This window comes from Hylobates moloch, unplaced genomic scaffold (assembly GCF_009828535.3).
Source record: "Hylobates moloch isolate HMO894 unplaced genomic scaffold, HMol_V3 SCAFFOLD_7, whole genome shotgun sequence".
NCBI lineage: Eukaryota > Metazoa > Chordata > Mammalia > Primates > Hylobatidae > Hylobates > Hylobates moloch.
The window spans coordinates 5,432,631-5,447,956 of NW_026652282.1; the positions used below are offsets into that span (position 1 = coordinate 5,432,631).

Below are 15,326 nucleotides of genomic sequence, written 5' to 3' on the forward strand. Positions count from 1 at the left end.
AACACACTGCATTTTTTTTTTTTTTTTTTTTGAGACAGATTCTCCCTTTGTCACCCAGGCTGGAGTGCAGTGGTGCAATCTCAGCTCACTGCAAACTCCGCCTCCCGGTTTCAAGAGATTCTCGTGCCTCAGCCTCCGGAGTAGCTGGGATTACAGGCACCCACTACCACGCTCGGCTAATTTTTGTAGTTTTAGTAGAGACAAGATTTCAGCATGTTGTTCAGGCTGGTCTCGAACTCCTGACCTCAAGTGATCCATCTGCGTTGGCCTCCCAAAGTGCTGGGATTACAGGCTTGAACCACCGCGCCCGGGCCACACTGCATTCCTCAGTTGGCCCAGTATAATTTACATTTTTTAATGTAAAAAATCTATTTTCTTAAATACTTGGATGATAAAATCTGTTTTTCCCCCCCCCTTAATATTTCTTGGAGAATGGCCTGGTAAGAAACTGTGTTGGACACTCATGGTTAGGAACACGAAAGATTAGAAAGGGGAGAACAAAAACTAGATGAGGCTAGTTATACAGCAAAAGTGTGCATGAACTAGTGTAGCTGCAACATAGCTCTTCGTTTTACTTTGTGGCAATTTCAGCATACACCTACATCTATTGTTTTTCCTTCCATGGGTATCTGCTGTTCAGACACCTTCAACAAATATTTATTCAACTCTTACTTGATGTCAGGTTCTATGTTAATCTCCTGCCTTTAGACCATGGGTCCTTTCCTTGTTTTGCCTCAGTGTGTGTAATATTTAATCAATCTAGGTTACAGCATAATTCTTTTCCAATAAGGAGCCAACTACTTTAAAGAAAGAGGAAAGAAACACGAAATGTGACTTAGTAATCAAGGACAGGTTTATTTTAGAGAAATAAACTTGAGAGGGTCTTCTGGCCAGTTTTGGTCAGGAGCCTTCTCTCTTACAGACTGAGGATATTTAAGGGCTTTGGAAGGAGGGGCTTATCGTAGGTCTGGAATGTTTCTATGTGAGGGAAACGTAATTGCGGGGTTGGAATGTCTCTGGTTGGAGGGGAGGCTGTCTCGGGGTTGGCATGTTTCTGGTTGGAGAGGGGGTTTATCTTAGGGTTGGAATGTTTCTGGTTATGCTGACATTAGCTATTAGGCTGATGTTTTAGGGCTGGATTTAGGCGGTTTTTTAATCAAGGGGAACTTAGAATGGTGGTGTTTGTTCAAGATGGAGATGTTCCCGCTCTGTCAACTACTGTCTGCACAAATCTGTTGCTTCGAAGGTTGGTATTAGTAAACACAATGGCATGCATTTATAAAAGTGGGTTTTCAGTTCTTCATTTCAAGTTTACCTGTCATCTTTGGCATATGTCCCTAGAGCTCTGCTACTCTAGAAAATAGACACATTATACATGTAAATCATAAATAGTTTTGGCAGATGAAACACAAGACATCCCATTAAATTTGAATTTTTTTCCATTAGACATACTTGTACTAAAAATTTATCTGTTGTTTATCTGAAATTCAGCTGTAACAATAGGCATCCTGTATTTTTATTTGCTAAAAGTTTGGCAGTGCTAACCTTATATGAACATTGTACACGTCCATAAAAGAGCAAGTATTTGATGAGAATGCATTAATATTTGTTTACATTCCCTGAATAATATAACAAAATACAAATAGGATACAAGTCAATAATGCAACTCATTTTCACTCAAGGAACACGTAGGTGGAAAATTCCCTTAATCAAAGCAAACCTTTGATCAGCTGCAAAATAAAAGACTTACTCTCATATGCCAGACATGTGTTAATGTGCATAGCTATAATAAAGCATGGGAGGCATATTAGACTCAGAAACATCCTCTAAAACCATAACTGTAGTATCTGAAATCTCCCACAAATAATGAACGCAAGTCGGCACAGACTAACCCAACAGCAGCAAGTTGGGTAACATACATTATGTGATAATCTAAGGCACTGTTCAGCAAACGTTTTCTGTAAAGAGAAAGACAGCAAACATTTTCACCTGTGCAGACATACAGCCTATCACATCTACCCAACTCAGCCACTGTAGCTCGAGAGCAGGCATAGACACAGACACCCACAGTGGAATGTGTGTGCCAGTGTCCCAGTAAAACTTTATTTACAGAAACAGGAAGTGGGCCAGAATTGTCCCACAGGCTCTAGTTTGCAAGCCCTACCTAAAAGGAGTTTGTTGGTACCTTCTTACTCTGTTGATAAGCTTTTTTTTTTCTCTCAAAGGAAGAAACAATTGTAAGAATTATTAAATGCTGTCAATCTCCTGTCATAGAATAACTAGGAAACTGAAAAGGCTTAGGTAGGTGAGTGAGATTATAAAAATTCAAGCTATTCTAAGAGCAGTTAAGGGCAGATAGTTATGAATGAAATCAACTAGATTTTTAAATAACATCTAAATTGTGAGAGTCAAAAAGATGAAGAGGTCTGCTTATGTGGTGGACTAACCACATATATGAGTTCCTCTCCTTTTCGAGGTTCACGATAATGACATTAAATCAATGTATTAATGCATAGGAACAAACAGAATGGGGAAGACAGGAGCAGAGGAAATTTCAGCAAATTTTGGAAACTGGAAAGTGTATATAAAAGCACTACCTGGTTTGGAAACTAAGTATAATTAAAATGTGGGCTCTGTACACAGGCTCTGTCCTGTTTTGGGGGAGGGGTATAGGCGGAAATGAGGAATTTGGGGCCCTGACTGAGAGTTTTTGAATTGAGATACGGTACAGAATATGAGCAGTGAGCCTGATGGTGAGTTTGCTTCACCAATCTCAACCTCAGCTTTTCCGTCATCCTCAATCATCTCACCAGAGTCCAGTCATAAAGCAAAAAGAGCTACATGAAGAAATGTTGAACTAGAAAAGTCATTTTCCTTATGGATTGCAATGTAAATAATTCTCTTCAGGTCTCAACATACAGTCCAATGGTGTCATTTATTGAGAAGAAGAATACCTTTAGCCATATAATAATAAAAACAAAGCACCTTCAAGCCCTGAACTAGTATGGGTTAATAATCCTAATTTGATGAAACGCAACTGATGATGTATGGATCCACCAGACCTTCATGTTACTTTGGATTAAAATATGCAGAATAAAAATATTCTACATGATTTCTTTGGATTTCATGTGTTGTTCAATGCCAATGGAAACCTAATTTACCAAAACACATAACACTATATATACTTAAATTATAGTCAATCCCATGTTATTTCATCTTATAAAATGTTTAATATTCTCCCATTAATAGCACATAAAATTATATGGGCTACTAGGCTGATTAACTTTTAGTTTTGTATTCTTTGTTTTTTTTTTACACAACAAAGAGGAAAAGTAAGATCAAGATGCCTAACAGAATTACTGTAGTTAAGTCTGATTATTATAGATGGTCCTTAATTAATTATTCCCAAAAGCCTAACACCAACACCCATATTTACCAAAAGAGTATTATGCCATTTATCATATTCCCTGCTTAATAAGAACTTGTGGTTTTATACATCACACTACAATACTGCAAATTTAAAAATGCGGAACAACATACAGATTTATTCTTGTTTTTATAGCCTATAATAAAAAGTGGATAGATTCATTTTATTAGCTCTTGATGGCTTTTGGTAATCAGTCTTATAAAAATGTCTATTGTAGTCTATTTCTCAGTAGGTCTTATGATGTTTTATGAAAGGCATAGTAGCTCATTTATTTGAATTGAACTATTTAGCCTGGCTGTTTTGACAAAAGGAGGTCTGATATGGTTAAGTACTTTGTTTTGTTTTTGTTTTTGTTTTGTCACTCTATCATCCAGGTTGGAGTGCAGTGGTGCTATCATAGCTCACTGCAGCCTCGACCTCCCAGGCTCAGTCAATTCTCCCACCTCAGCCTCCTGAGAAGCTGGGACTACAGCACCACCAAGCCTGGCTCACTTCTTAATTTTAATTTTTTTTTTTTTTTGTGGAGACAGAATCTCACTGTGTTGCTCAGGCTGATCTCGAACTCCTGGCAGCAAGGATTCCTCTCTCCTTGGCCTCCCAAAGTACAAAGATTAAAGGCATGAGCCATGCCTGGCCTGAGTACTTTGAAAAGAGGACTGATTTGCTAATTGAAAAGTGGACTAATTTGAAATTTCCCATATATTGGAAAGCCTTGCACATAGATCTAAGATTTTGACAAAAACATGCATAAAGTAGATTTTTATTTTAAAAAATGTCATCTTGGGAAAGGCTTATTATAATTCAACAATATTACAATTGTTCTCAACCCTGTGTTTATTGGAATAAAAAAATCCCTCTATGGGAGAGATTAATATGTAAAATTAATAGTCATAGTAATGAGTAATAAATCCCTTTGAAATTCAGTGTTTCCAAATCTTTGTGTTCTCAAAATTGAAGGAATGGTCAATAGTGGTTCTCATGAGGAGGGAGATTGTTTCCCAGGGAAGATTTTGGCAGTGTGGAGGTACTTTTGGTCACCACAACTAGGAATATACTACTGACATCTAGTGGTAGAAGCCAGGAATGCAGCAAAACATCCTACAATGAATACACAGGCCAGTCCTCCCTCCCCCCAGGAATTATCCAGCCCCCAATGTCAATAGTGCCAAAGTTGAGAGACCATTATATATGAATACGTAAATAAATAATAATAGAAAATGGAGGAAACCTCCACTGATCCCATTAAGAGATTCATGTCAATGAATTTTCTTGAACAATGATCAATGTTTATGTTTTAATCATATATAATTATATTTTAAATGCTGTATCTTTATGTTGTTTTGATTAACTATGTGATAATAATAAATGTATTAATAACACAAGCTACAGGAAAGTCTTTAAACTCTTAGAGTCTTGTGGTTGCAAGAATTTTTGAAAAGTAAATATTTACAATATGATGCAGTTTTGTTTTAGGTAAGTAAAATAAGTTATCAATAAAAGATTTTCAAACATCAAATAATATGACTTTAAGATAAAATTGTCTGAGGAGAGCGGAATAGAAATTAAACTTCAAGGAATAAAACAAATGACTGAAAATTCTCCCCTGTTAAAGAAGAGCATTTTTAGGGATTTTAATTAACTATAATAGGTATCAAACTGTTATGATAATTAGCTTACATTGGAAAGGTTTAAAAGCATGACGTTGCAGCTCTGTCTTTAAATATTTATATTCATAATATGCTAGAAATTTCATTCTTTCCATCTAGTTAAAATTATGATGTAAAATTGTAGCTGTAACTAAAATGTGCCAGGAGATGCACAGGTTAGCAAGATTCTTTTAGAGAGTATTCAGGTAAAAATGTTTGAATATCACTGTTGTACAGAGCTGATCCAATTCCCTAAAATCGAACTCTTAGGAAGTTAAGGTTCCCCCTTTAGCCACAGAGGCCTGCAGACACGTGGGTGATAAATCCCTTCCCTTTTGAAGGTCATAGCCCTTTTCTGTCTCTTGTAGCCTAAAAGCATTTTGAACACCAACTTTACAAATCCAAATAGTCATTCATGATATTAAAAGCTTTTAAATAATAATTTCAAAATTATTGGGCTAACTGAATAACATTTCCATGCAATGAGATCAAAGCAAAAATATTTTTGCATCGTCAGACTTAAAGAAGGATCCTTTTGTACGAAGAGAAATGATCCTATAACTGCTTTGTTGGATTCTTAATTTAAATATTCATTAAGTGAATTTAACATATACAGTTCATAAGCCTCTTCCTTTGAGAAAGAAAAGAGGTCGTTTATCTGAGACTAAGAGCTTTCCCTACTTAACAAAACCCAAGGGCTAGAAATCTGAAGATTTATTTCAAATTTTGTTAAGGGCAGTTGAATAATGTATAAGATATACAACACCAGATGGCAGTATTTCCATGTTCTAGGGCGTACACACACACCACACACACACACACACACACACACACATATATCTATATACAAGTAGACAAAAAACGGTGTTTCTATAGTGACCAATATTGGGCAGGGAGACTTTAAAATCAGTATTGACAATAGGCACAGATATTTACATCAGAAATTTCTCTCTACACTTGAGATATGTGACTCATTTTTCCCATATAGTTCCCTTAAAAACAGTTTACAATTATTATTTTTTTCTTATTTACTGAGGCAGCAACACATAGGTAGGTAATCCATATAAATATTGACAATGAAAAGAAAAATGAGGGAAAAAATTACCGAAATTGCCAAACTAGCATATAATATCAGCAAATTACGGCTTAATTTAAAGGTTTTCTTTCTTTAAACAACAAACTATGTAGCTTTACCTGAGCCTAATATACTTACATGAAAGACTAATATATAGATAAGGACATGTAGTCATATACAAGTTACATGAAAAATGTACATACACGTTAAAGAAAGGAAAACAATTTTTCTTTTCATGCATATTCCATAATTGGTTGCAAAAATACAATTAGTTAACTTTTCAGAATTAACTTGAAAAAGTTTGTATCTGTGAATCCAGTGAGATCTGTTACTTTGAAGTTGCATAAACTTTATAGGCTCTTTAAAAAAAAAACAAACCTCAATGTCTTATTCAATTGCTTCCTTTCTAAGAAAAGGAATTATTCACCCACCTGGTTCTCAGTACTAAAAGAGGAAACCAGCATGAAATTGCCTAATCTAGCACATATTAAGCATAATAGGTGTTTATTAAAACAATAATCATCGATTAGTTATTATTGCTTGTTAATTAGGATTATCTTTAAAATGAGGATGTGGTGTATGAATCATTCAAGAAGAAGCCCAACTCTAAGGAAATTAGGAATTTTCTAGCTCCTTGCTGCCCTTCAGATGGAAATCAAGCCAATTACACCGTGGGGTTTTTTTTTTTTTTTTTTTTTTTTTGCAAATTTGTACCCACTCATTACACACCAATCCCATTTAGTTTACAAGGCAAACATATACATTTTATTCCACTGTGCTCATCTGACAATCCAAAAACAGGATTCGACTAGGAAGTTTTGTGACTTAGGTCCCAGAGCAAATAAAGTGTAGACTCTGGGGGTTTCAGCAAAGGTCTGTCTCTTCCCTTGGTCCATGCACTCAGTAATGCTCCAGGCTACCCTGGACAAATCTTTCCTTGTTAGAAGAAACACAAGCAACAGCAGAGCAGAGAAGTTTTGTAGAAGGCACACACCACGGCAGCAGTCAGGGGCCCTGAAAAAAAGCCACCATAATCCAATACACTCCCACTCCTCTTCTGGCCTTCTCCATCCTACTCAGGCTTCAAACATGCATCTTTTCACTGTCCCTGGAGCATATTTTCAAATCATTTGGACAGATGGGTTTCTTAGGCTTTGAGTTCCCTATTTATTTGGGGTGTTCAGAATGGAGTATTGGCATGGAATTTACAGGCACTGATTTCTTCTAGCCCTTGTCATCACCATCATCATTGTCATCATCATCATCATCATCACCATCATCATCATCATCATCATCAGGATTTCAGATTGTTTCCTCCCTGTAAGTTTCTTCTCAATTTCTGACACTAACTCCAAAGATCATGCATGTGCCAGACTGCCCTGATGATGGTTGTACAGGGTTGATCCAATTCCCTTAAAATGGACTCTCAGGCAATTCAGATTCCCACTTTAGCCATAGGGGCCTGCAGACACATGGGTGATAAATCCCTTCCCTTTTGAAGGCCATAGCCCTTTTCTGTTTCTTGTAGCTGAAAAGCATTTTGAACACCAACTTTACAAATGCAAATAGTCATTCATGATATTAAAATCTTTTAAATAATAATTTCAAAATTATTGGGCTAACTGAATAACATTTTCATGCAATGAGATGAAAGCAAAAAAATTTTTGCAGTGTCAGACTTAAAGAAGGATCCTTTTGTATGAAGAGAAATGATCCTGTAACTGCTTTGTTGGATTCTTAATTCAAATATTCATTAATTGAATGTAACATATACGGTATTTAGAATCCTCTTCCTTTGAGAAACAAAAGAACACATTTATCTGAGACTAAGAGCTTTCCCTACTTAGCAAAACCCGAGGGCTAGAAATCTGAAGATTTATTTCAAATTTTCTCAAGGGCAGTTGAATAATGTTCAAGATATATAACACCAGATGGCAGTATTTCCATGTTCTAGATCATACACACACACACACACACACACACACACACACACACACACACACACGTATCTCTTTACACTTGAGATATGTGACTCACTTTTCCCATATAGTTCACTTAAAAAACCGTTCACAATTATTATTATTTTTCTTATTTACTGAAGCAGCAACACATAGGTAGGTAACCCATATAAATATTGACAAACAATGAAAAGAAAAAATGAGCAAAATTTGGCGAAATTGCCAAACTAGCATATAATATCAGCAAATTATGGCTCAATTTAAAGGCTTTCTTTATTTAAATAAAAAACTATGTAGCTTTACCTGAGCCTAATATACTTACATGAATGACTAATATATACATAAGGACATGTAGTCATATACATATTACGTGAAAAATGTACATACACGTTTAAGAAAGGAAAACAAATTTTCTCTTCATATATACTCCATAATTCGTTGCAAAAATACAATTAGTTAACTTTTCAGAATTAATCTGAAAAAGTTTGTATCTGTGAAGCCAGTGAGGTCTGTTACTTTGAAGTTGTAGAAACTTTATAGGCGCTTTAAAAAAACCCTCAGTGCCTCATTCAATTGCTTCTTTTCTAACAAAAGGTATAATTTCACCCACTTGGTTCTCAGTAGTGAAAGAGGAAGCCAGCATGAAATTGCCTAATCTTGCACATATGAAGCATAGTAGGTGCTTATTTAAAAAATCATTGATTAGTTATATTTGCTTGTTAATTAAGACTATCTTAAAATGAGGATGTGGTGTATGTATCATTCAAGAAGAAGCCCAACCCTAAGGAAATTAGGAACTTTCTAGCTCCCAAGTCCCCTCTTCCTATACTTTGCTGCTCCGTCAGATGGAATATCAAGCCAATTACACCTTTTTTTTTTGCCAATTTTGTACTATTAGTCTCATCAAGATTAGATTTTATACATTACTATTAACTTAAATAAAAGAAAAAGAAAGTATTCTTTTAACACACATATATTGATGCCTGCTGTATCCCATTTAGTTTACAAAGCAAACATACACATTTTATTCCATTGTGCTTATCTGACAATCCAAAAACAGAGGATTTGACTATGAAGTTTTGTGCCTTAGGTCCCAGAGCAAATAAAGTGTAGATTCTGGGGGTTTCAGCAAAGGTCTGTCTCTTCCCTTGGTCCATGCACTGAGTAATGCTCCAGGCTACCCTGGACAAATCTTTCCTTGTTGGAAGAAACACAAACACTAGCAGAGCAGAGAAGTTTTGTAGAAGGCACACCCCACTGCAGCAGTCAGGGGCCCTGAAAAGATGAGACCATAATCCAATACATTCACTCTCCTCTTCTGGGCTTCTGCGTCCTACTCAGGCTTCAAACCTGCATCCTTTCACTGTCCCTGGAGCACATTCTCAATTCATTTGGACAGATGGGTTGGTTAGGCTTTGAGTTCCCTATTTATTTGGGGTGTTCAGAATGGAGTATTGGCATGGAATTTACAGGCACTGATTTCTTCTAGTCTTTGTCATCACCATCATCACCATCACCATCATCATGGTCATCATCATCATCATCATCACCATCATCATTGTCATCATCCCATCATTACCATCATTATCACCATCATCATCACCATCACCATTATCATCGTCATCAGGATCTCAGATTAAGTGTTCCCTCCATGTAAGTTTCTTCCCAATTCCTGACACTAACTCCAAAGATCATGTATGTCCCAGAGTGCCCTAGTGATGGCGCTGCAGATATTTAAACCCCAAAACCGGCCTTCAGCAGGCAGAGCCCACTCCTCTAGCCTTTGGAACACATGGTATGTTCCTTTAAATGCAGACTTGTCTGCTGAGCTCCCACAAGGTAAATCTCAGCGGCGCTCACCCAAATGCCATCCTAGACAAAGGGTCATATTTTATCCCTTTTATCAGACTCTCAAGGAGTCTAGAGTCAGTCAAATAAAGCCAAGCTGGCTGCTTCCAATCAATGACCCAGAATCCCAGCACTTCCTCACCCACAGCACTGTTGGGAGCTTTAGATAAAAAGCCCACATCACTCCCCTCTGCTGCTACTCAGTTCTTCGGTGATGTTTTGTGGTTTCCTGCACCTGAGATAGTTTTGGTGTCCTAGTTAGTGTGTGGATAGAGCACATGCTCGTGAGTACACACGGCCTATAATGACTGAGTTCTGAGATTGTTCTGCAGAGACCAGAGGGCCCAGCCAGTCCTTTCTGCTTCTGCTACTGAGAACTTCAGGAACTGCTTGCAGGACTGAGTGGAGAACTGACGGCCTCTCTGAGACCCTAATTCTGGACAAGGCATCATGTACTGACCGCAAGGAAGCTCTGGCCCTGGGCTGTAGGCAATGGATGTCTCCTCCAGACTTCCCTCGCTTTCCTATTTGACTTCTGTAGCTTTCAGGTACCTTTGCTATTTTCCCTTGAGGGCTTCCCATTCTCATTATTTAAGTACATCTTAAAGGATTTATCGAAATCAATACAATGTCAATGTATATACAATAAGAGAGTAAAATTATTTGGGGCAGACTGTAATCTCCTGACACCATTTTATTTGACTTCGTTAGCATGATACCGGCAACCTGGCATTTGACAGCCTCCTTTAGAATGAATCACCTAAACACTTGTCAAACATTGACCTGAAAGTTGCACAAACATTTGTCTAAACATTGCCAAATATTAGATTACGTGACAGGGGTCTCTGTTTCCCTTCCGAATTGTGCCATTAAACTGCCATTTGAACTGGAAAGTTCCAGTTCAGTGTCTCAGAAAATGTCTGTTTGCTGCCTACTTCAGGTTTAGCAGCACAGAATTAATTTGCTGTTGATAGTATTCCTTGGGGAAAGATGCTGTATAAGCGTATCGGCCGTGTAATTCCAACATGAGCCTATACCAAGTCTCAGATTCAAATAATGTTCTCTGTAAATAAGCTCTTTCTTGAGTTTGCCATTGTCTAGCCTTTAAATAAATTACTGGCGTCATGTCTCCAGTGGGTTTGAATACATACAGTGAACTAGAAGGACGTTTCTTCACTTTCATGCATCTTTGCGAGAAGTTCTCACCATAACAAACTGTGGTCTGTGTCATTCCCAAAAATTCCTGGAGATTCCTTCTTATGTTGTCTCACATTTGATTCTCACTCTTCCCTTCATCACCAGAGGATGATAAAATGGAGAAAACATGATCTTAGAATTCAGAAGCAAGTGCAAGCCATTATTAAAAGTGGAAACATATTTTTTAAAGAAACTGTATTGTTATGGAAATTCTCAAACATAGCCCCACATAGAAAGGACAGGGTAACAAACCTCCTGGTAACATTCTTCATATGTCCTACCCATCTAGTTAGGGGGCATTTTATTATTTATTTATTTATTTATTTATTTATTTTTGAGACAGAGTCTTGCTCTGTCACCCAGGCTGGCATGCAGTGGCACAATCTCTGTTGCCTGCAACCTCTGCTTCCCAGGTTCAAGCGATTCTCCCACTTCAGCCTCCCAAGTAGCTGGGATTACAGGCACACAGCGCCATGCCCTGCTAATTGTTGGATTTTTAGTAGAGACAAGGTTTCACCATGTGGACCAGGCTGGTCTCCAACTCCTGACCTCAGGTGCTCTGCCTGCCTCGGCCTCCCAAAGTGCTGGGACTACAGGTGTGAGCCACCGCGCCCAGGCCTAATGGAGTATTTTAAAACAAATCTCAGAAATCAAGTGATCCACTGTCCCAATTTGTCCAGGACTATTCTGATCTTAGCACTGAAACTCCCACATCTCAGGAATCCCTTGGTTCTGGGATGGCAGCCACCCATATCATTATTCATCTTTAATTTTTTTCACTGTCTATAATTAATAAGGGATTAAAGAAACACAATACCAATATCACATCAAACAAAATTAACAATTATTTCTTAACATTACCTAATGCCAATCGTGTTCATTTTTTCTTGACTTTCAGCAAAAAGTACAGTTTTTACAATTAATTTGTTTTAATAAAAATTCATTTGGTGAAAACATCACCTAAATTTATTTTCATCGATAGCAGTTCCCCCTGCCTTTTTCTTTCTGTGTCATTTATTTCTGTAAGAATCTGAGTCATTTTTTCTATAAAAATGTTCCACATTTTAAATTTTGCAGGTTATATTTTTGTGGTGATGTTTTACATACTTTTTTATGGAATAAATTGTCTATATATTCCCAATTACCTCTAGAAACTTGATTAGATACCAGGACAATTTGTGTTGGCATTCATACTTATTGGTAGTGCTAGGTACTTCTCATTGTAACCCAACAGGAAGAAGATTAATAATTACCAAGAAGACCTGTGGTTCTGCAGGGGTCACCCTGATGGAACTATTTCAAAGCTCTTTATCAACCTATCACCTAAAGATTTTAGCAGACTTTGATGATCATTGCCTTGATCTAAATAAATATATCATGACACCATAATATATAATCATGAATATATCAATGACACCCTAAAATAACATGGCAAGTACCCAAGTACAATTTTCTCTGTCAAATATTCATTCTTCACTTATTAGTATGATTCTTCTAAAACAAATAAAGTTCCACCATTGACCATCAGGTTATCTTGCAGAAAAATCCAAACAAAAAAGTCAAGATAAATGTGTATTTCTTTTAAAAAATATTCATTTTCAGAGTAAATGGCTGGTACCCAAATAACTTCCAAAGATGACAAAGATTTTTGGGGAGGCATACGGGTAGATAGGGGGAGAAGTAGCATTTTGAACTCTCTGGTGCCTGTTCTTTGATGCATTTCCATCATTCCCTTGGCTGCTGTACACAAGCAAATGTATTTGATGCTCTACCATAATTTCCTTAAGAGATGTGCACATGGAAATTTGCAAGACAAATTTGCACTTGGCACAGTATCTTTCTATTCTCCTCACCAGGAAACCTTTACCCATTTCAGGAGCAATCATGATGACCATGACAAGCAAGAGGCAAAGTTATTAAACAGGTAAGAGATACTTGCATACTTTTGTCTCAGCATTGTTATTATTCTTCCCAACCCTGGCCCCTTGACTTCCTGGAGGGTGACATTTATGTCCATTGCAATCATCTAGCCTTGCAATCACCAAAACACACATTATACTTCAAAAGCCCTCCTTCCTGATGCATCCCACTACTCTTTTCCTTTAAATTCTCCTTCTCCCATTTGCCTGAGATCTCGGCCCACAGGAGAAGAGCAGTATCATAAACTAATGTACAGTGAGCTAAGTGCTCCTAACCACATAGCTCCAATATGTTCCATCTCTTCTTAATCCACTCAACTAGTCCCAGAATTTACATTTTAAAATAAATTAATCCTTGGATCCAAGGAAACATTGGTTTAATTGCACTTTTCTAGAATGTCTTGAGTTTTTCTCCTTTGAGATTTTGTTCATGCTTTCCAAAACTCCTAGAATACCTCTCCCACTTTCAGCAATTCGACCCTTTCCCTCCCTTCAAATCTGTTCAAATTCTATCTCCTTTATTATAACAGTCATGTGTCTTTGGAACTCGTGGGATTACTATTATCAAATCCCTTGTAAAAATGCTTTTACTCTTGTAATGAATGCTTATTTCCTATAATGTTGTTTAACCATTTTATGGACTTAAAGTAAGATTTTCCTACTAAATTGCACACTTTGAGTGAAGGGATGGTGTGTTGTATTTTAAACATAGTACCTAGAAAGGTGTAAGAACAGCATCAATATTTGTATCAATAGTAAATTACTGGTAAGTGCTTTAGACGAGAATGGGGTCATCGGGGACAATTCTACAACATTCCACTTACTACTAGGCTGATAAGTATTTACAATGCCTGTAGCTCAGCATGATATTTCCTCCAAATCATTCTACTATTGTTTAAAGTTTCTATTTTTCATCTCTACTACTAGAAAATTATGTATTTCTGTATAGATAATGTGGCTGGTGTATTTTAGGATACATGTAATTCCCAGTATAACCTATGCTAGCCGACTTGACAGAGAACTTTTTCTAGACCACCAGCATGAGTCGAGGTTCAGTGAAATATTGATTCATTACATTTCATACACTTTTAATATGAGACATAAACTGATATCTCCTTCTAGGGGCAATGTGGAAATATATGCCAAAAACCTCAAGACTGATGTTAACCTTAGTCCCAGCAATTCCACCTTTACGAAGTAATTCTAAGAAAACAATCAAAGGTATATACTACAAAGACAGATGCACATTAATTCGCATCATTGCTATCTACAACAGTAGAAAATTGGAAATGACCTGAATGTCTAAAAATAGGAAAATAAACCATGGTAGATATGTATAATGGAATAACTACTCAATCATTAAAATATTTTCTAAAGGAAAAGCTATAAAACAAAATTCACTATTAAGTAAAGGCAAAATGGTTTAGATGCAGTGACTAAAATGTGTATGTAAAAAATTGGCTAGAATATCTTGAAACCCTAATAGTGGCTCTCTCTGAATGTGAGCATTATGGGCAATTTTTATTCTTTATGGTTTTCTACCTTATGTTTTTATATGCTTTCCAAATTGGCTAAAATGAATAAATATTATTTTTAAACCCAAAAGGTGTTATCCTATAAAATATCTAAGCTACATGGCAGTTTTATGATAGCTATTTAAAAATATACCCATAGTTATGACCCAGCAATTGCATTGCCAAGTACATACACAACAGAAATGCATACATACATCCACCAAAGACATCCACAAGGGTATTCAGAACCCTTTGGGGTGGCGAAAATATTTTGGACCTGGATAAAGGTGACAGGTGAACAGTTTTGAATGTACTAAATGCCACTAAATTGTACACTTTACAATAAATACTTTCATGTTAAGTGAATTTCACTTCCAAAATAAAGTTTTTAAGGCATATTCAGAGTAGCACTATTTGTAATAGAGAAAAAAGGGGCAATAATCCAAATATCTTACAATAGCAGAATGGGCCAATAAATGGTGGTATAATGAAAACAACCAACTGCTACAACAACGGTGAAAATCAAGGAACTACTTCTGCATCCAGGTGCATGAAAGAACCTCAACATTTACCACCAAGTGAAAGAAGGCAGAAAAAGAACACACTATGATTTCATGCACATAAAATTCGGAAGAGATTCAAGTCACGTATAGTGTCAGAAGTCAGTTTCATGGTTACCTGCAGGGAGGGAGGTAGTGACAAGGAGTAAGCATGGGGTGGGGGTCCCGTGTGGATGGGCATA

The 15,326-nt window shown here is 36.8% G+C and overlaps 1 protein-coding gene across 1 annotated transcript in view; it reads right to left on the minus strand.

The window, feature by feature from the left end:
- FAM9A (family with sequence similarity 9 member A) overlaps positions 1 to 15,326 on the minus strand; it is a 41,992-nt gene that overhangs the window by 16,139 nt on the left and 10,527 nt on the right. The window contains 1 exon segment of the mRNA XM_058441823.1: positions 1,834 to 1,958. Coding sequence (XP_058297806.1) covers positions 1,834 to 1,958 — 125 coding nt within the window.